Below are 22,807 nucleotides of genomic sequence, written 5' to 3'. Positions count from 1 at the left end.
GGGGAAGCTCTTTTTTTGGGGGGGGTTATTAGTGATTGAATCCAGAGGCGTTTAACCACTGAGCCACATCCCCAACCCTATTTTATGTTTCATTTAGAGACAGGGTCTCACTGTGTTGCTTAGGACCTCACTTAGTTGCTGAGGCTGGTTTTGAACTTGTGATTCTTCTGCCTCAGCTCCTCAGTTGCTGGAATTACAGGCATGTGCCACCAAACTGGCTAGGGGAAGCTCTTAATAATATAAACTCAAAAGAGTTTTAATACAAGTTTGGCATAAAGATGGACATGTTTCAAAACTGTTAAACCATGAGGTAAATTTGATCGTACTTAAAGAATTATAGGTGGGAAAAAGAGGACTGCTATGTAAAGTTGTAATTATTTGTTGTGTTTTTATTCATGTCATTACAGACACTGAGAGGAAGTAGTCAAAATAAACTCAATCCCCGACCTGGAAAGGTAAGATTATTTTCTATTTCTAGTCTAGATTTTTTATCTTGATCTGATAGGCAAAGTGCTACCACTTCCACTTTCTTGTAGGTGGTGATATTCAGTGAGCCCTATGTCTCGGAGAAGTGCATTGAAGTTTTCAGGGATATTCAGGATTGCAGTTCTTGGAGCCTCTCTCCAGTAGTACTCGTGAAAGTCGTTAGAGGATGGTAAGAGTGGCCCTTGGGCTTCCTGATGTATAGCTTGTGTTTTACCTTCTTAAGCATCTTTTTGGTTCTCAGTAGTTATTTATTATTATGTCTTTATCAACGTACAATGCAGAAAATAGTATGTATAGTAAGATAAAGAATTTGTATTCAAGAAATATGGTTAAACATGTTTCTGATTATAAGAGTGATTCATGTTTATTATAGAAAATTTAGAAAACATGCAGTAGAACACAAATCCCACACAACATTGCTTTGGGTTAATTGTACATCAGAGCCCATAATATACTTTTAGCTGATGAGTTTTAAATGAAGTTGTGAAGAATTGCAAGATCAGTCGGCTGTGGTGGTGCACATCTATAATCTCAGGAAACTTGGAGGCTGAGACAAGAGGTTCACAAGTTTGAGACCAGTCTGGGCAACTTATCCAAACCCTATCTCAAAATCAAATAAAAAGGTCTGGGAGCATGGCTCAGTGGCAGAGTGTCCCTGAATTCAATCTCCAGACCCTCCCTCCAACCCAAAATGTACACACTAGTCATATTGTTGGGCCACATGTGACTTTTAAGAAATACATGACAGTTCAGTAATTTAACTAAAGTTTAATTTATAATTTTGACAAAAATAATTTTTGATTAAATAAAGAGACTGGTGAGAATATAAACATTTTGACAGTTTCTAAAATTGTTTTACCATTTTAATTGCCTTTTGCAAATGCACAGGAAGTTGAATAGAAAGCAACTGAAAAAAAATCACTGATCTGGCATACTTATCTCTGGTACCTATTTATAAACTTGTTTGAAATAAAGAGGGTAGAGCTCTAGTCTATGGTTTAAAAATTAGTAAGCTTTTCTTTTGGCCTCTGTTTGATTAAACGTATAACAGCTTTCCTGTTAGGATTTTAGACACTTTAACATATTTCTCTATGTATTCAACAAATACATTAGAATGAATACATTAGAAAAATAAATTTTCTTTCATTCTTAAATTTGAAGACTGAAAATTATAGTAAAACAAATTTTGCATAAGTTTTGTTTTTAATCAAACAGTGCTTTTTTTCTTTCTTTTGCAGATTTTGTTGGCTTCTTTCTTTTTTGGGGGGGTGTGGGGGTTACAGAGACACTCAACCACTGAGCCACATCCCCAGCCCTATTTTATGTTTTATTTAGAGACAGGGTCTCACTGAGTTGCTTAGTGCCTTGCTTTTGCTGAGGCTGGCTTTGAACTCCTGATCCTCCTGCCTTAGCCTTCCAAACTGCTTGGGATTATAGGTGTGTGCCGCTGTGCCCAGCTTGCTGGCTTATTTCTTTTCTTGAAAGTATAAACACTTAAGAACAGCAGTGTCATATATCCACATGTAGTTTTTTGAAGCATTTGACTGTTATTGGGAAGAATAGTTATAAGATGCTTTTCCCATTAGTATGCATGTGGTCCTTTGTAGTAATATTCATTGATTTGACCCCAATATATGTTAAAATTTCTTTAAGAGACATGATTTTTACACATCTAAGGAAAAAAAAACCCAGCACAGTTAACATCCACTTATCTGACATATCATTTGCAAATTTCCACTAACTAGTGATTCCATAGAATATTGATAGCTCTGTAATTTTATCGTGATAACCCACAATTTCTCTAAGATCCTGATACTGTTCTTGAATCATCAAAGGTTTCATTATACCTAGTAAAGTTTGTTTTAGGGAAAGTATGTGCCATTTTCGTTGCTAGAGAATTGGTCACTGATATAATAATTATTATTATAATAATAATAATAATGGTAATAATAATAAATAGTTTTACACACACACACACACACACACACACACACACACACACACACACCAGAATAGTTTAGAATTAAAACCTCTCTCACCAAAACTAGCTAATGGTTTTGCTGTGTTTTATTCTTAGTTGGATTTTGTATGAGAAACCAAATTTTGAAGGACATTCCATCCCCTTAGAAGAAGGTGAACTGGAACTTTCTGGTCTCTGGGGTATAGAAGATATTTTGGAAAGAAATGAGGAGGCAGAATCTGATAAACCTGTAGTGATTGGTTCAATCCGACATGTGGTCCAGGTAGGTTATGGTAAATCTGAATGTCATTCATTCAGCAAACATTTATTGAATAAATGTTTATTGATTCTTACTTTGAGGAAGTATTCATTTTATTAAATAAGTGATTGGGGAAAATTTGGTACTTTATAAATGTTCTATAAATGTATTGTACATTTCAAATGAGTTAGAAAGACTTTTCAGTTGGTTAGATTTTTTTTCACAATAAACAAAGACAAATTTGTCTTAAGACTAATCTTCCACCCCTGAACCCCAGTTCCAATCTCTCAAATGGACTTTTTGTAGTAACCTGGTTGTAATAAGTTCTATGTGAACAGATTTTTTTTCCCTTTACTTAGTCTTTTTGGCCACTGCATGATTTCTGATTACCTTGAGTAGTTTACAGATACTGTATTTTGGAAACGTAATCTAAAAATAATTCAGTTGATAGTTCAACTCTGGAGTTTTATGTGGATTTAAAAACTGTCATTTGAGATATTTGAAGTCACTTTATGGATTGCATAATATTTCTGATTTCTTATTTGTTGAGCAAGGTATAATCAACATCATTCTTTTTGGCTCATGGAATTTTTAAAAACATGATTCCTGGGTCTTCCAAGAAGAAAATTAAAATTCCAAGTTTGCATGATAGATATGGGTGTCATGAAGTGCAATAAAAGGCTTCAAAATTAGAACAATCAACAATTTTTGGCAGAGGAAAGCTTTTCATGTTGCTATGTGATTTGAGGTTTAGCTTATATTGTGTTGTATCTCATTGAAATGATATTATTTATCATTTACTACATAAATTGGATGTCATCATTTATTATTTCCTCTTTCAGTGGATCTTAAAGTTGTTTCTGGGTTTTCTTTTTTACTACTTTAAATAATGATGTGTGAACCTTTTTTGTTTAACAGTTTCTAATTTTCTGATTTAGTCCCTTGGGTTAAATCATTCTGAATTATACCATGTTGGAAGGCAGGAATTCATTTTTTTTTTTAAAGAGATTGTGTGCATGGTTTCTTGAAACATGAAACACATCATATATTCAAGAGAGTTACCATTTTAGTTCATTAATTCCTCATTTTGGTAATGTTTAAAAGAGCCTCACCTGAACTGACCCCCTAAAAATTAAAGTGGAGAACATAGGGCTGGGATGTAGCTCAGGCAGCAAAGCATGCATGAGCTTTCTTTCTTCTGTATTATAGTTCACACAGCTCAGCAGCATAGAAGAGATTTGATAAATATTTGATTAGCACACTCTGCCAGGAGAGGCCCTTTGAAGAGTATCTGATGGACTCTGGCTATGCAGGGCATGGAACAATAACCTAAGTGTGGAGATTCATAAGTCACCATGAATGTGGGTTTTGGCTTTACATTTTGGACCAAACCAACATATAGCGGTCTAGTCACAGTCATGGAGAGTTACCCCAGTGGTTTTGTGGTCACAAAACAATAGTTGAGGAAGAGAAGGGCAACCATTCTATAGACCAAGATCTCTGGACTTGGAGAGTTGCCTCTTAAGCAAAGTAGCCAGAACTCCTGTTACCAAGGAAAGCAAGAGAGGATGTGAGAATGATGTTCCAGAATGCTAAAAAAATGCATTTCTGAATTTTTTAATGTAATGTTAAGATATATGATTAAAAGTAGCGTGTCTACCCTGAAAGAGGCATATTATGAAGTCGTGGGTACAAATAGGATAGGGATAAAATGGCAGGCACCCTATGAAATGTAAGTGTACATTTAAACTTATTTTAATTGGTTGCAAAAAATAAAAGAGAGAGTGAAAGAGAGAGAGAGAGAATAACAAGCGTACTGTAGAGTTAAATACATGGTGTAATTGTTGTATCTATATCATATATGTGTGTATATATATTTTTTCAGGATTACAGAATTAGTCAAATTGACTTATTTACTGAACCAGAGGGGTTAGGACTCCAGAATTCCTACTTTGATGACACGGAAGAAATGCAGGGATTTGGTGTCATGCAGAAGACATGTTCCATTAAAGTGCATTGGGGCACGTAAGTGTTATATTTCAAATATAGTTTTAATGAATCTTTTTTATGCCTGTATTATCAGAGATAATACTAGCAATATTTGGTTTCTGATTTGTTTTCTTGCTAAGTAATTATTGACTGAATGGTATTTTTAATACAATACATGAAGTCCTGATTGTTTTGCACCTGTGTTACTATGATTCACCTCTCTTATAAACAATAACAATTTATTAGAGGAAGTGTGAAGGAAAATGGATTTTTAACATAGGCCTTTTTCCTTCATGTCAGAGGAATCTGATGCATTCAAAGCTGAGTAGCAGATATACCTTCGTGGTAATTCAAAGGTGGTGATCTGAAGCATGTACCCCCAATAGTTCAGGCGGGATGGAAGCCAAAATGTGGGGCGCTTCCTTTCATATTTTCACACAATTCTGTCAGAAGCCTCTAGGATGTTGTCACAAATCACAGGAAACTGCAAGAATATTTTGAAGGAAATGGGACTATCTCAGATAGGGGAGAAATTAGGATAAAAAGTGCAGACTGCAGCAGTAAAGAATGTGGTCTCTAAAGTAGAGGATAGTGGGAAGGGAGAATAGAAAGAAGTTCAGTAGATTAGACAAAGGGGAAATGAAGGGAAGGGAGAAGGGATGAGAATAGGAAAGACAGTGAAATGAATTGGAAATAACTGTCCTATATTCACATATGAACCAGTGAATCTCCACATCATGTACAACCACAAGAATGGGATCCTAACTAGAATAAGATATACTGCATGTATGGATAATATGCCAAAATTTACTCTACTGTCATGTATATCTAAAAAGAACAAATTTTTTAAAAAAGAGAAAAAAATTCAAGTGGAGAACATAGGGCTGGGGGTGTAGCTCAGGCAGCAGAGCATGCATGAGGCTCTAGGTTCAATCCCTAAAATACCACAAAAATGAGCTAAAGAATTCACATAAAGGGGAGTGCAGAGCCCAAGGCATGTGAAAGGCAGCCACTGAATGTAGGGAGAAAAAGCCACCAAAACTTTTAACATTTTATTTTTGTTGTATGTATGTACTAATATGTAACAAAAGATCCCACCATTATTTACAACTATAATACACCAATAAAAAATGTGGAGAAAGAAAAAAAAGGATTTTATTTTTGTTTATGTATTCTAATGTGCATAATATATTATTTCAGTGTTAATGCATATTATTTAGAAATATTTACATATTCAGCAAATATGCATAAGTTTTTATTAGTAGGATATGTAGTCTCTCCTGTAAAGTGATGTAGAATATCTGTTCAGTGAATGGTAAGGCAGTCCTTCATCATGGTGTTTGCATCTTGTTGAGTACTAAAAGTCTTCTTTTACTCTTGTTCCTATCTTGGAATAATGATTTGATTTTGCAGAAAGTACAAACTGGGTAAATTAGAGATTATAGAGTCTGAATTTTGTTTCTCAGAAATTAGAAACTAAAAAACTTCTAGGTAACTTAATAGGGAGTATGACTTCCAATTGGATGTCCCTTCTGTCATGGAGCTATCCATTCAATAGGACCAGACAAACACAAATAAGTGTGTAATGTGTCAGATGGTGAGGGCTACAGGAAATGTTACAGAGAAGGGCAGGTGCAATGCCATTTTAGATAAGGTAGTGAAGAAAGGTTTCTGGTGACATTTAAGCAGGGACTTGAAGGAAGTGAGAAAGTCTGCATGGGGTCAGCTGAAGGAGAAGGGACAGGGGATGCCCTAGGCAGAAAGCACAGTCTTTTTGTGGGGGGAGCCCTTCAGGGCAAGCTAAGAGGCCTAGGTGCTAAGCTAGGAGGAGAGTGAGGAAAAAGGCCTCCTGTCCTGGCAAGCCATTAGGCCTTAGGAAGGAATTGACATTTACTCAAAGTGGCGCCAGTGATGCTTGGAGAATTTTGATGGACTTTGTATTTTAGAATGATTACTCTGATTGCTGAGTACAAATAGACTGTAAAGGCAGAGTAGAAAGAAACTCGTAAAGAAGCAATTGTAATCATAGAGACAAGAGGTGATGGTGGCTTAGATAATGTGATTTGCAGGAAATGGGCAGATTTTGGTGCATTTTAAAGGTAAAACTGACAGCATTTGCTGTGTGCATACACACACGCACACACATGCACTATACACCATATACACACAGCCACATACCATGTAGACATATACACATGCATCCCCCACACACTTATTTTTGGCATGTTTCTAATAAAAACAGAAAACTTTAGAACTTCATAGGGTATATAGCATCTGGTCTAATGCCATCATTTAAGCAAGGAAGATAGGCTTTGGTCTCCTTCTCTAGGATAGGGTTAGTTGTTAGCAGAACATGTTCTAGAAAACAGATATTATGAAGTGAAGGGGACGTTTTTCCCTGGGTAGTCTTTGAGTATTTTTACTATGAAATACTTGATATAAACAGAAAACATTTATATGTGTGTGTGTGTGTGTGTGTGTGTGTGTGTGTGTGTGTGTGTGTATAAGTGATGGAGCCCAATAATGGGCCTACCAGCCAGCTCATAACTTAGACCATTATCAGCACTGTGGCAGAAAATTGTTACCCACCCTGGTCCTAGTCCCTGATTCTTGCACCTAATCTCTCTCCTAAGATTACCCTTACTCTTCTAAGATTATGTTGATGAGTATGTCAATTTGTTCTTTTTCATTACTGTGCAGTAATCATTCATTGTGGAGTATTCCATATTGAAGCTCAGTTTTTCTGTTTTGGTAATACTAAGGATGGAACCCAAGGCCTTAGTGGCAAGTACTTTACCACTAAGCTACATCCCTAGCCCTCAGAGCCCAATGGTTTTTTTGTTGTTGCTGTTTTGTTTTTTCACAAAGGATTTCAAACGTACATAAAAGTAGAAAGAACAGTTCAAAAAACACCCACATATCACCCCTAGATTCAATGATGGGTAATATTTTGCCATATTTTTTTATTATTATTATTAGTTGTTCAAAATATTACATAGCTCTTGATATATCATATTTCATACATTTGATTCAAGTGAGTTATGAACTCCCATTTTTACCCCAAATACAGATTGCAGAATCCCATCGGTTACACATCCACGTTTTTACATAGTGCCATACTAGTGACTGTTGTATTCTGCTGCCTTTCCTATCCTCTATTATCCCCCCTCCCCTCCCCTCCCCTCCCATCTTCTCTCTCTACCCCATCTACTGTAATTCATTTCTCTCCCTTGTTTTTTTCCCTTCCCCCTCACTTCCTCTTATATGTAATTTTGTATAACAATGAGGGTCTCCTTCCATTTCCATGCAGTTTCCCTTCTCTCTCCCTTTCCCTCCCACCTCTCCTCCCTGTTTAATGTTAATCTTCTTCTCATTATTTTGCCATATTCATGTTATCTTTTTTCTGAGCCCTTGACAATAAGTGGCAGCTATCATGTCCCTACACTGTATTGGCTTCAGCCTGAATCTCTTTGTAATCACATTCTCCTGCCTAGCTATCTGTGTCATACTTAAGAAAATTAGCACCATGTCTGTGATATGTAGTCTGTGCCCATAAACACATTTTCCCAATTGCCTCAGGAATATCTTTTAGGAGTTGTTTTATTTTTGTAAAGTCAGGATTCATGCCTGGGGTTGTAGCTCAGTGGTAGAGCACTTGCCTAGCATGGGTGAGGCACTATGTTTGATCCTGAGCACCATAAAAGTAAGTAAATAAAAAATAAGGGCTAAATTCTTTTTTAAAAATCAGGATTCTGTCAAAGTTCATATTAATATGTTTGACTGTCCTGTCTCTGTAAGTCTCTTTTAATCTCTATTTCCCTTGCTACTGACTTTTTAAAGAACTTAGGTTAGCTGTATTAGAGAACATGCATTTTTTCCTTTGAGATTCATAGCCCATCTTCTTTTGAATAATCTGAAGCTTGGCACGTTCATATTTAATCTTTCAAGTATATAGTTGGTTTCTATAAATGGCCATCACTTATGTTCAACCATGTCTTAAGGATCCAGCTATAAATGCTGTAAGTTCAGCTTTGCCTGCTAGGTGGTATTTTCAAGTTAACTTGTTTAAGAACAAGTGGATAAGACAGGACTGAATTTTTTCTTAGATGACTCAAAGGGTATTTCTAAAAAAGTAATCCCATAGATATTTTTCATATGCATATGCATGACTATTGTTATTTCTTCATCAATATTCATATGTATTGTCATTAATATATTTGCATACATTTATGTTTGTTAAAAAAGAAGCTCATGCTTTATAGTTGCACAGTTTAAGCACAACTATAAAGTGGTATTTCTTTCTGTATATGGTATTTCTTTCTGTATATTGGCAAAATCTCATTACCTAAGTGCACAGGAAAAGAGAAAGAGTACCTTTAGAGACTGCAATAACATTGCCTGAAGATAATTTCCCCCTTTCCTGATAACCTCATGAATACTGTATCATGTTGGCACAGAATGAGTCACACTGTGTTGTAAACGTCTGTTTGAGTTATCCAGCAGGCTCCCTTGCCAAAGAAGTGCCCTTAGAATGTGGCCTTTTCAAATATAACAGTTTGTATCTTTGTTTTTTTCTTTAGCAATTTCCCCTCTACCCCAAATTGCCTTCCTTCTATAAATGTTATATGACTTACCCACATGCTTCCAGGAAGATGAAATTTTAGTTTTAGACGAATAAATTCCTTCAGAACTTAAAAATACTATAAGGAAAGACCTAGTAAAAAAGATGCTTGGGTAAATATCATTTCAGAATTTCAGAATGGTTCATGAGCCATATATCCTGTTTATGAAGAGTTAAGCCCATTCACTTGTGAAGGAGTTGAACTCTGAAGGCTTTGTCTTATTAGCATAATAACAGAATTTATTGCCCAACTCCTATTAGTTAAGGTACAGAATCCACATGTAGCTTTGAACTCCAAAAATACTTAATGCATCCTTAACTGTCATGCTTTAAACATAAGGAAGTTGAAAGTATCCCCTTCTTAGCCTCTGTTTGCATGTGGTTTCGTGGCATTACAGTGGTATTCAAAAGACAGGCCTCTTTTTTCCTTCAGTTAATTTATTCTCAAGTGTAACATTTGTACAAAAAGATACACATAAGTGAATAAGCTAAGTGAATTTTCAGAAAGTGAATACATAAGTATAACTATCACCAGATCAAGAAGTAGAACATTCTAGCATGTCAGAAGCTCCCCCATTCTTGCCCCCTCCCAGCCCTGCTCACCTCCACATCTGCTCTTTTCCTGACTTCTAACACTGTAGATTAGCTTTGATCCCCACTAGTAAACCCTCCCCTGGCCTCCCAACATTCCTTGGTGTGTGTTGACAGGTCTTGGGTCGGATTCTAGTTGTAAATCCCTGTGTAATTAGTGAGTCTAAAAGAAGTTACTGATTTACCCAAGGGAATCTTTAACAGAAACCATTACTAAAAATCATGCCTTAGGCCCAACTGCAAAGAAGAAAAAAGCTAAGAGTCCCAATTTGCTGGTAGAAGGTTTCATTTAGGATCATCCTGCCTTTGATGGTGTCTTGTGGGGGTGGGGGGAGGCGTATAACATGGTGGAGGACCACAGCCAGACATTTTAACCACACTAACAGATTGGAGAGTTTATGTGATCTCCAAGAAGTCTTGGCTCACGAAGGGGGTGTACCTTAACACCTTCCATCTGAAAGTCACTTCTCCAGCAGCCTCACCTTCCCGGAACCTTGCCTGGAATGAGCAAATTTACCAGACCTTGAAGTCTTTAGAGGCAGTTCTAATAGGCGTGATTTTATGGTTTCCTGCTTTTAGCACAGGAGAGGAGGGTGGGGCCGCTGGCTCCCTGACTGAAGCAGAAGTGACAGCTGACAAGCTTGGTAGAAGGGTGTGGTATTGCACAGTCATTAAAATCAGAACCAAGACCTCAAAAAGCTTTGCAGCCTGGGAACAAGCAGCCCTGCAGACCTTCAGAGCCTCCGGGGACATCACTATGCATTAAGTATGCTCATGGTGATGATCCTGAGTAACTATGAAAAGAGTAAATGAATGTTTGGTGCACTCTCTGCGATGAGAAAAAAAAATACCATAAAAAAATGATTGGGAGCATGGTTCTGGAGTCAGCTTTGATCATCCCTGTGTGGCCTGGGGTGATTTACTTAATCTCATCTGTAAAATGGGGACAAAAATATTCCTCCCTGGTAGCATTCTTGTGAGGATTAGATGAAATTCTGGGCAGCACTCCTTGTGAGCTTGAAGAGGATGTTAGCTATTATTAATTTTGACAGCATGAAAAATGATTAGGTGGCACTCCTCAGTCTTAGGTTACAAATGAGGTGTTTCCTTTTAAAACAGGCCTTGAGATTTCCCAAGAGGGCCTCTCCAAATACAGTGCAAAAAGAGAACTCCTTTTATTACTTGGAAGTAATAGAAAGGTTTACAGTTAGAAGCAGTTAATCATATGAATTAAAAATAAGTAGGCAGAGCCAGCCAAGGAGAGATGTAGGAGGTGAGGAAGGGGAGCCCAGCTTGCTCCTCCTGACTCTAGCAGCTAAGTGTAACCGTCGTCATATGGGGCCACATCCTCTGTTCCTTTCCCCTCTTGTCACAGGAGCCCTTTTTTTATCAGAGAGGAAACACTGAAATAAATGACAAGTTGTCTTTCTTTCCTTCCCTGGTGTTTATTTAGTTGGCTGATTTATGAAGAACCTGGATTTCAAGGTGTCCCTTTCGTCTTGGAACCGGGCGAATACCCTGACTTATCCTTCTGGGATACAGAGGAAGCCTACATTGGATCCATGCGGCCTCTGAAAATGGTAAAAATCAAATGTGGTGTTCTTGAAGGCAGTGACTCTGTCAGCTTGACATTGATAATTCACAGGATGTGATGTTGAAGCAACAAATGGGCTTTACAAAATATGTATGTATATGAGAGTTGAGTCCCGAGAAATACAAATTTTTCTTAATGAGAAATTTTGTCAGTTAAATAAACACACACACACACATACACACACACACACACACTTAGTTGTAAATGGATACAATAATTTAATTTTATTTATTTATTTTTATGTGGTGCTGAACATCAAACCCAGTGCTTCATCTGCACGAGGCCCATTGCTGGATAGAAATAATAGAAATGATAATGTCCTAGGTGCTACAGGTTAAAAAGTCGAGAAGACTGTCTTTTGCCTTCAAGGCAGCCTCAGCCTTGCAGAGCTGCAGATGTGTGCTCAAAGTACCAGCCTAGTGTAGAAAGTGAAGGATTAAACATGCATGAAAAAATAGGAGGAAAGCTAGCCAATCCCTAAAAAACAAATACTAAATGTCTTCTTTGATATAATGAGAGCAACTATGAACAGAGCAGGGAGGAAGAGCAGGAAGAAAAGATTAACATTAAACAGAGACATGAGATGGGAGGGAAAGGGAGAGAAAAGGGAAATTGCATGGAAATGAAGGGAGACCCTCATTGCTATACAAAATTACATATAAGAGGTTGTGAGGGGAATGGGAAAATAAACAAGGAGAGAAATGAATTACAGTAGATGGGGTAGAGAGAGAAGATGGGAGGGAAGGGGAGGGGGGATAGTAGGGGATAGGAAAGGTAGAAGAATATAACAATTACTAATAGGGCATTATGTAAAATTGTGGATGTGTAACCGGCGTGATTCTGCAATCTGCATTTGGGGTAAAATTGGGAGCTCATAACCCACTTCAATCTAATGTATGAAATATGATATGTCAAGAGCTTTGTAATGTTGTGAACAACCAATAAAAAAAAAATAGGAGGAATGACAAATAAAATTCCAACTTGTGGCTGATGTGACAGAGGAGGGGGATGATTGGGGAAGCTTTATGATAGATCAGATTGAGTCTTAAACCATGAGCAGGATTATTGTAGATAGAGGTGCCAGAGAATGCACTGTGTGCGCCAGGATGCAGAGTTCTGAAAGGGCAGGACACCGAGGACAAGCCAGTTATGACAGGAGACTCAGCTAGGTGGCACTTGGGCAGGGAGGGCCTGGGGCTGGATGTCCTCCTAAAGATTTGCCTTAGCCTTGTATTTCCTCTACCTTATCCTTATATTTTGCATTGGTCTTTGTCTCTTCTGCTTGGGAGGGACTATAGGTTTGGCTGCGACTCTCTTGTCCCCTCATGGGACACGGTGTGTGCCGTGTTGTAGTAGGTGCTCACTAAACACTTGTGGTGGGACTCAAATTTGGGAACCTCGTGTCTCTGCTTCCCAAGTTGTTGGGGTTATACATAAGTGTGTGCCACCATGCCTGGCTGGGATTTTTTATATTTAATCTAATAGTTTATTTTATAACTTTAACAGTTTTGTAGGTGGTGGGTTGCAAAATCAAATGCCTCCAATGGCCAGGCAAGAAATAAAAATGAGGCTGGCTGGGAGTTCAACCACAGGGAGTGGTGGGGACAGCAAACCCCAGCCTGCATCCTGCAGAAGGCTGAACTTCATGCAGGATCAAAGAGTGCAGAAGGTGAAGGTTGATGCTTGTGAGAGTTTAGGTCCCGAGATGACAGATCTTAGGATTGTTTTTCAAGAGAAATGAGAAATACAGATTTTTCTTAATGAGAAATCTTGTCAGTTAAATAAAAACAAAAACACACTCTATGTGCACCTTGAACATACAGACCACTGTGTGAGTCTGTTCTAGGTAGACTTCCTGTATCCTCATTGCTTTGTTGGTAATTTTAGCACTAGTTCACATACATTAAAACAAAGTGGAATGTAATCACACGATGAGATTCACTTTCTATGGGTAATATAAAATGGTAAGGAATCAATGAAAAACCCTTTTTCTCTGTTATTTTTCTTTTCAGGGTGGTCGTAAAGTTGAATTCCCAACAGATCCGAAGGTAAGTGTGTATGAGCGTGTGTGCATGTGTTATTCCACTCCACCTCCATGAAGATAATGCTTGTGTGACTTCACCTATAAAGCTTCGCCACACATAGTTGCCCCCAAAGGAAGATGTCCCAACTTACACGTGCCATCCTCCGGGCTGGAAAATACTGCTAATGGCACAATTATCATTAACTGTATGTGGAGCCCTGGTTCAAAAGGTTGATGGTTGCATTCAATGTATAATTTTTGGTTGTATTTACTAATTGCAGGGCCTGTTGCTGCTTGCCAGTTAGCCAAGAAGAAACTTTTTCAAGACAAGTTCTCCCTACTCCCAAATGCTGTTATTCCTATTTCCCACATCTATGCCACATACTTTGATGGTATAGATTTAAAAAAAAATTCAAAGCAACTTTAGAATTCTGATTTCTAAGCAAACAAGCAAAGTTTGTCCTAAGTAAATTAGTAAACTATAACAGTCTGTCCTAAGCAAAGTTCTACATATCAGTTCTCAACATTGAACAAAATCAAGTGATTTAAAAACTGTCTTTTATGCTCTGGTTCTGGGCTATTTCACATCAGGTCAGTGGGTAGAGGTGGGGAGACCTACTGCTTTTTTTTTAAAAAAAAAACTATATTATCACTGGTCTATCTTATTTCTGTTGTAGGTTATTATTTATGAAAAGCCTTTCTTTGAAGGAAGATGTATGGAACTAGAAACAGACCTGTGTAGCATTGTCACTGATGAGACAGAAGTGACTGGAGATGATCACTTGCCCCTTACATCAGTGGGGTCCATGAAAGTTCTAAGAGGCATGTAAGTAGACAGGCATCACTGGAAGGATTTCTTTTTCCTTTAAACAAGCAGTAAATGTGTCCTCCTCCCTGCCAAAGGTGTTATTTCCAATTCTGTGGCATGATGAATTTCAATGGCTTTACCCACGCCTGTATCTCACCCATTGTGACCCGCACTTGGAATTGACCATCCAGACTAATTAAATCTGCAGACTTGTTTATTAGAATTATGCTCCAAATTATACTGAACTGTTATAGTTTGCTTTCTAATTTGTGTGATCTTTTGTAATTTTTAGATCTTACCCATTTACTATAGATGTATACCCTGGAACTAGTCTTAAAAATAGCCAAAAACTCAAAATATTTGAATTATTATTTTAGGAAAGCCTATCCAGTTTTATTTGCTGGGGTTCGTTTGAGTCAGCTGAAATAATCTCAAATACCCTCACACCCTTTTAGTCCTCTGAGGAGCTTGTGTCTTAGGTTGTGTTCTTCAACATAGTCTCCTAAATTTTAGAGAATTCCAGTAGTGAGCACTTTAGTAATCTAGCTTTAAAACTATAGGTATTTGTCAGTTAAACTGATGTGTGCATAAGGACAGTTTTAAATGTCTGAAAATCACTGCTCGATGCCTGTTCTTTCAATTGCAGTTGGGTTGCCTATGAGAAGCCTGGATTTGTGGGTCATCAGTATTTGCTAGAAGAAGGAGAATACAAGGATTGGAAAGACTGGGGAGGTTATAATGGAGAGCTTCAGTCCTTACGACCTATATTAGGGGTAAGTTGAAGGAAAGCTAATGGCTTGTTCTTAGTTTTATTTTTTTTTAAATAATAAATGGCTACTCTTTAAATTTTGAATATATTTTTTTCAACAGGATTTTTCAAATGCTCACATGATAATGTACAGTGACAAAAACTTTGGATCCAAAGGTTCCAGTATTGATGTATTAGGAATTGTTGCTAATTTAAAGGAGACTGGATATGGAGTGAAGACACAGTCTATTAATGTACTGAGTGGAGTGTAAGTGAATTAATCCATTTGGGATCTTAAACATGGGTTCTGCCTTGGTTTGTGTTAAACTAATAAGACTGTGACACAGAATAGGCTACTCAGTAAATATATCAACAGCTCACCCTTAACTCAGGCACTTAATATTTACTGCCATGCCTTTTCATAACTGATTTGAAATATTTCTAATAGCCAAGCATCATGGTGCACACCTGTAACCCCAGGCACTTGGAAGGCTAAGGCAGGAGGATTGCAAATTGCCCCCAAAGGACCAGCCATGACAGCTTAGCATGACCCTCTCTCAGAATGAAAAGGGGTGGGCATGTACTTCAGTGGTAGAGCATCTATGGGATCAGTCCCCAGTACTGCAAAATAAACAAACAACAACAACAACAAAAACTTGTTATAACATGTAATAAAATGTTGGAGTAAGCTTCAGGGTATCTTCATGGAAATATCATTAATTTCTTAAGATGAAAATCAAATAATTAGTAATCTAACATTGAAAACCCAAGGGTGGAACAAAAGTCGAATGTTTTCCCATGTTCCTACACCTGCTCCCAAAGGTTTCTTCATTATTATTTGGTCATAAAAATAATTGTTTCAATCTACCTGGAGTTAGCAATTCAATGCTTTATTAATGGTAAATCAAGTTTTTATTGAATGATGACCAGTCAAGAGGCCAGTGACTGTGGGCCAAACTCAGTTGGCTCAAGTGATAAAAATAGAACTCTGTGGCTTAGCAAACTGAAAAGTCCTAGAGAAGATTTTGCTTCAGGCATGGCTGGATGTAGGGGATCAAACACTGTCATCAGAATTTGGTCTCTGTCTCTTGCCTAAACTTTTTTCTATGCTGGCTCTGTTTCTAGGCAAGTCCATGTCACCTGGCATCCTTTGGTCACATCTGGCTTTTATTTTCCCAACTCATTGATCACAGTGGAAAGGTTTTCTCTTTCCCTCACAAGTTCCAGGTTTGTCTCTGATTTCCCAAACATGGATCACATGCACACAATGGCCATGCCTGTGTGATGTGCAGATCCCTAGAGCTGAGATGTAGGTGGCTCCTCCATCCTGCAGGAGCCACTTAGGAAATTATTGGAACATAAGAAGTGAGGATAGATACCAGATGTGCAGAAACAGCGGGTGTGATTGTAGGGAGTTGTAGAATTCTTTTTTTCCAGTGTTTGGGATAAACCCAGGGCATTGAGCATGTTAGACAAGCTTTCTACCACTGAACTATAGCCCTAGCCCCCCCCCGAAATTATTCCTGTAATCCAGGCTGATGTCTGTTCTAATTTGTTATAAATGGTTATATGAAATAATTTAACACCATTGTTATTGAAAGTGTTTGACGTTAGGGTTTTTGTTTTTTAATTTTCGTGGTACTGAGGATTGTTAATGGTCGGACTCCTGCCAGTGACTGTGAGCCAGGAAATGCTAGGGAAATGTTCTACCACTGAGCTGCATTGCCAGCCCCTTTTTAAATTTTTAAAACTTAAGGCCAGGGTTTGTTCAGTTGTCCATGCTGGCCTTGAACTTATTATCCTCTTACCTCAGCCTCTGGAGCAGTTGCGATTGCAGGCATGTGCCAGTGCACCCCAGCTGATGTTAAGTTTTTGGTGTCATGAGTGACATAACTTATTTGCATCAGTCTAGCCTCAAACCTGTTGTATTTCATGGGGCCTCCCACAATAGCCCTGCATATTTGAGATGTTCCTAATGTACAGTACTTTTTGCTATTAGAAATGCTCACTAGATTCTTGTGTAGGTTCCTGCTTGTGTTGCCAGCCTTGCAGAATAATATCAGCTGCTTCTGGATCTTAGCAGTCTTAGAAAATGTGTCCTGTTGTGTCCTATCCTGGAGCCCTTGTATTTTAGAATCACAGTTGACCATCTATGAAAGATGACATCTGAAATGTATAGCAGAAATCCTTTGAATTGGTGCTGTGACTCTGTGGTATTTTAGATTGCCTTTACAGCTAGTCAGGTGGGAAACAGAGAGACCAATTCAGTCTGGCAAAACAGTTGTGTATTTTGATACTCATCTGGTGTGTTGATTAGTCATAAGTCAGTCATTCAACCTAGCAAAGGAGGTCAAAGAATGCTGGATAGCATTTCCTTTTATGTAGATTATGCATCTATGTAGATTATGCTGTTAACACAGGTAGAATTATTATGCCCTGAGCCATTCTTCTTTCCTTTTTACCCAGCCCCTGTTTACTTGAATTGGTTTCCTTTATAAAATGCGGCTTTTATATGTTTCTATTATTAGTCATTTCTAGTTGTATTTCCTGGCTTGGGCTTTTTTTCTCATTGCAGCCGTTGAGTTTTGGTGTGGGGGAAGCTGAAGAGAGGTACACACGCACACACCACTTCCTTTTAATTCTTTGGATAAAGCAGGGCTTCTATACTTACCAGGACCAGCTGCCTCCTCATTATTTCATGCACCTTTGTCACTTGAAAAATATTTATTAAGGTCTACTGTGTGCAAAAGTATTATATTATATCCTTACAAATGTTATAGCATTTATATAAAATATAATTATTGCTACAAAAGAGATGGAGATTAAATGTTTTCCACAGCAGAGAGAGATTAATTTCTGGTCCCGAGGAGTTTGGACTGGAGTTAGGCCTTGCAGGGTGGGAAGGGTAAGGTATACCAAGATGAGGAAGACTATTCAGTCTTACTAGTTTCAAAGAAAATTGGTTTTACTTTTAATAGCTTTATTTTTATTGGTTAATAAGCATTTTAGCTGATTCTTTATTTCTTTAGTTTGTTCTTTATTTCTATTAGTTATAGGAAAAAAAATAAAAATTTTTTGAAATTCTTGTTCTGTGAAAGTATCTCCCAGGAAACTCACAGGTAATAAATTCCCTGGGGAGCAAACTTGTGATGAAACTTCCTGAAACAGCCTTCAGGAAGCATGCTTATGAGACCAGAGTTGAGGTTTTGAGGAACTACATTCCATTTCTTATTGGAAAATCAGAAGAAACTCCTTTACACAACTCTTGCTTATCAATTTCTAGGTCTGAGCTATACTCTTCCTCAAATAATGGAAACTGGGCTAATTTTTTTTTTTAAATAAAGAGCAGAATGAAATTTTCTGGAGCATAGATAAAAATAACTGGGCCATTATCTTAAATTCTTTTTCCTTTGGCCTACCACAGAAGGGCAGGTTTGGTAATTCTGAGCCATTACACTGCCAGGCCAGGACCTGCTAGCACTTGTACATGCCTCTCTCCCGGCCCTTGCCAGCCTTTACACAGAGCATCCTGATTCACATGTACAGAAAACGTTTGAATTGGGCCACTATGGCATACAATCTAAAATAAAACAGAAACTCTGCAACATTCGTTTCATTAGTATAATAATACTTACATATCTTTTTTTTTTTTTTTTTTTTTTTTTGGTGGTGCTGGGGATTGAACCCAGGGCTTCATACATGCAGGCAAACATTCCTCTACCACTGAGTCACATCCCCAGCCTGAATATGGGGTTTTCTTGAGTCCCAAGTATTAATAGATGCTCACCTCAGATGGTGTATTTGGGTTTCTTCTCCCTCCTCCAGGACCCCCTCTGTAACACACAATTCATGGAATCCAGTTGGGGCTGCATCTTGGAGAACAGCAGCAGTCTGAATTCATGTAGCATCTTCATAAGTTGTTTTCCTGTCTCAACTTTGGTGAATGAGATGGGCTTAACTGGGTGTTGTGTGTTTACTTGCCTGTAGTTTGTTTTAGTTTTATAGGGAACTGGAGTACCCATATTTGTTAGTTCAAGAATAAAGGGGAAAAAAATTTTAAAAAGAAGGATTGAGATGCTTCTCCCAGACTCACTTAGTGGCTGTCCACTCACCTCGGGAGCATTATCTCTCATCTCTTGCTCTTTACTGGCTTTTTCTCTCTATATACATTGAAGTGGGATAAAAAGCCCTTTAGCCCTTTGTTCTTTAACTTGTTACAAGGCCCTTCTGGGAACACCTTTTTTGAGATATGACTTTTTAACTTAATTTTTCCTTTTTAAAAGTCCTATTTTTTTTTTTAATCTCCTTGCTAAGCAGACATCCCCCTCCCTCAACACACACACCATACAGCACCCTGCTACTGTCACTGTCACTGCTCAGCATGTGGTTAGCCACAGGCTGCATGTGCAGAGGCAGTACTACAGGTACCCATGTGCCTGTGACCTCACCAGGTCAGTGCCGGGATCTCAGCCAACTCCCTTACCTATAAAGGAAAACACAAACTTTCACAAAGATTAAAGGGCCTCTTCAAAGTCACCTGAAAGTTAATGTCTTGACCTCAGCTGGAACAAGGTCTTCTAGTTACTCATCATGACAAAGAGTAGGTTTTTTAAACTGCTAAGGAAGCTCAGAAATGGGGTGTCCATATTTTCTGAAAGAGACTGGGATTGGTGTTTATAGCAGTTCCCGTCAGATGGCCAGAGGTGAGTGTTCAAATGTAAACTGTTGGAGCTACTTAACTACTAGTTGAGATTTCTGCAGCGTTCTTTTTCTCCTTGGTGGCTGTTCATTTCCTGGCGATGTCTGGGCTCATGTTTTTGTTTAAATTGGCCCTTGGTAAAATCTGAATCTGATTTATGCATGAACGACACAGACTGTTTTAGGAATGCTTTAATAGAATAGTAAATGGAAGGAAACTTCACAAGACACATGACAGGTGGGTGGCAACGCAAAGAGAGCCCAGTAAACCTCAGGAGATGTAGGTTTGGTCATGCTCTGGCCACTAATTGGTTGTGTCAGCTTGGACAGGTCACTTTCCATTCAGAACAAACAGCAACAAATAATTCCTTGTCATGCTTCTTACTCATCTAAGAACTTAGGGATTTTGTGTTTTTCATTGTATTCTTAGTGCCAGTCTAGTTCCTGGCACATGGCAAAAGGGCAGTCTGGGTTTACTCAGTGTATATGAATGAATTAACTTTTCTGTGTCTTTAGATTTTCCCATCTGTAAATTGGGCACACCAGTACTTCCTTTGATAAGTGTAACTTAGATGTGAGAGCACTTTGGAAAGTTCTGAATACAATATATTGTATTATGGGATGTTCATTAGAGCAATGAATTAACTAAGGAGTAGACACCAAATCTTTCTTGAACACAACAGAACTGAAAAACCATTTTCCCTTCAAAGACTTTATCTTTGGATAGGAAATAACATAGGAATAGTTAGTTTTGTTGATTTTTCTCTCCAAGTTTAGATCACTGAAAAGATAACAAATGAAAACATTCACAAGAGATTGGAGTATTTCTGTGAGTTTGGTTTTGCTTATTATACCATTCTATGATGCTGGAAATAATGTTTGAAACAAAATCTTAATTAGCTGCATTTTTTTAGCATTTAACTTTTTTAATGTGTTTTATTGTATAATAGGGACATAACTTCCTGTTAAAATCTTTCTGCAGAAATATTTTAATGTTGATAACAAAAAGAATTTTTGTTTGCTTATTAAAAGGAATAGGTTCTTCTTGAAAGTTCAGTTTGTTTCCTTAGAAGAGAATTAGGAAAATACAATATATACCAAAGAAATACCCTTATTGGAGCTTCCTCAAGGAATAGGGATTTGATAAATAAGAACATCACAAAGTTAATGTAAAGATACTTTTTTTTGTGTGTGTCTTTTGGTCATGAAGTCTCACTGTCTTGCCCAGGCTGGTCTTGAACTCCTGGGCTTAAGTGATCCTCCCACCTAAGCATCCTGAGTAGCTAGGACTTTTTAGATTTTGCCTACCATTTTGATTTGTCATGTGGACAAATCCATTCCTAAAGATTAATGGAGATTCAGAAATATTATGGTTGTTGATTGGTAAAACAAATGAAGGTCTCCATATGATACCTGTTCACCCATATTTATATGACAGTTTTATATGTAAAATAGGAGTGATAACTGATCACTGTTTTTGTTTCTTTAGATGGGTAGCCTATGAAAATCCTGACTTCACTGGAGAACAGTATATTCTGGATAAAGGCTTTTACACCAGTTTTGAGGACTGGGGAGGCAAAAATTGTAAGATCTCTTCTGTCCAACCCATAAGTTTGGTAAGGACTTATATATGTTTGTACAAGAATATTTAACTGGGGCTGCGGCTGGGGCTCACCAGTAGTGCACTTGCCTGGTATGTGTAAGGCACTGGGTTCGATTCTCAGCACCACATATAAATAAATAAAATAAAAATCTATCAACGAACTAAAAAATATTTGTATCAATTTGGGATTTTCATAATGTAATCTTCTGGTTCACTATTGACTGCTACAGGAAATATTCTGAGGTTATTTTAACAGTAATTGCTAATGGTCTGAAAGAGAAAATTTCTTCAACATGTCTGCTCTATTAATTTCCTTTTCTCTTCCTTTTTAAAATTTTTAGGATTCTTTCACTGGCCCAAGGAGACGAAACCAGGTAATTTTTAAAAATATTCCAGTTTTGTTTTCTTTCTTTTCTTTTTTTTTTAATAATTAAGGGATCTTTCACTGAAAAGCTGACTTATGTGTTAAGTGTCAGATATGTGGGACATTTTGTTAATTTCACCCATTTTTATGCTGGAAAACCTAATTGTATTTTTTATTTTCTTTTCATCCTTGTCTCTCTACTCCTTTCCTCCTTTTCTTTTTCTTTTTTTGGCTAGGGATTAAACCTAGGGCTTTATGTTCATCAATTGTACTATTTATTTATTTATTTTGCATTACAATTCTTAATACACCATTATACAATAATTCATCAGTTGTATTTTAAAAATAAGATGTTAACTTTAATGCTTAATTGGTAGCACTGACCCATGTCTAAATTTTTCTTATATTCTTATCATGTAAATTATCACGTAAAGCTGAAATGTATATCATTACATTGAATCAGTTTACATTAACACACTAAGATAAATATTTCAAACAATAGCATATAGTTATCATGATAAATGGTAGAATGAATTTTCATATTTGCTGTGTCTGCATTAGACAGACATTTTATATGGTCTCACTCAAGCCTTTTGATGATTGCAGACTCCCAAATCAACTGTAGTGTTGCATTTGTTATTTAAGCTTTTTAATGGAAATGTTCAGACAGCCATAATTACAGAGGTACAAACATCACTGTAGTTTCCTTTATTGGCATATGAATGATTCCAATAAGTCAGCAAGTATCTTCCATTGAGAGGGAGGAAAACTATACTATATATTTCCAAAATGCAGTTTATTGTTAATGTTAGAACAGATGAATAATTACTTTTGGCCACAATAAAGCTTTAAAATGCCTCATAGCTTGTTAACAATAGGGTGTTCTATAGAAAGTTGCCTCTGTTGTTGGATTGTCCTTTGATGCCGCTGAATTAAATAGTCATGAATGGTATAGCCAACGTGTTTCTAATTGATCATTAATACAGTAGTAGAAAATTAAAGGATTTGTAAAGTTCACACCAGTTTACTGTAACAAGTTAGCAGGTCAGTTTTGGGTCATCAA

At 37.4% G+C, this 22,807-nt stretch overlaps 1 protein-coding gene across 1 annotated transcript in view; it reads left to right on the top strand.

Moving 5' to 3' along the window:
- Crybg1 (crystallin beta-gamma domain containing 1) overlaps window positions 1-22,807 on the top strand; it is a 190,632-nt gene that overhangs the window by 150,435 nt on the left and 17,390 nt on the right. Inside the window, exons 5-15 of the mRNA XM_078019548.1 lie at window positions 408-455; window positions 537-655; window positions 2,564-2,729; window positions 4,591-4,730; window positions 11,360-11,486; window positions 13,513-13,548; window positions 14,201-14,349; window positions 14,978-15,104; window positions 15,202-15,347; window positions 21,267-21,393; window positions 21,722-21,754. Coding sequence (XP_077875674.1) covers window positions 408-455; window positions 537-655; window positions 2,564-2,729; window positions 4,591-4,730; window positions 11,360-11,486; window positions 13,513-13,548; window positions 14,201-14,349; window positions 14,978-15,104; window positions 15,202-15,347; window positions 21,267-21,393; window positions 21,722-21,754 — 1,218 coding nt within the window. The remainder of the gene's footprint in view (window positions 1-407; window positions 456-536; window positions 656-2,563; window positions 2,730-4,590; window positions 4,731-11,359; window positions 11,487-13,512; window positions 13,549-14,200; window positions 14,350-14,977; window positions 15,105-15,201; window positions 15,348-21,266; window positions 21,394-21,721; window positions 21,755-22,807) is intronic.

Source organism: Ictidomys tridecemlineatus, chromosome 8 (assembly GCF_052094955.1).
Source record: "Ictidomys tridecemlineatus isolate mIctTri1 chromosome 8, mIctTri1.hap1, whole genome shotgun sequence".
Taxonomy (NCBI): Eukaryota; Metazoa; Chordata; class Mammalia; order Rodentia; family Sciuridae; genus Ictidomys; species Ictidomys tridecemlineatus.
The sequence above is the reverse complement of the archived record's forward strand: the minus strand, read 5'-3'. Positions and strand labels throughout refer to the sequence as shown.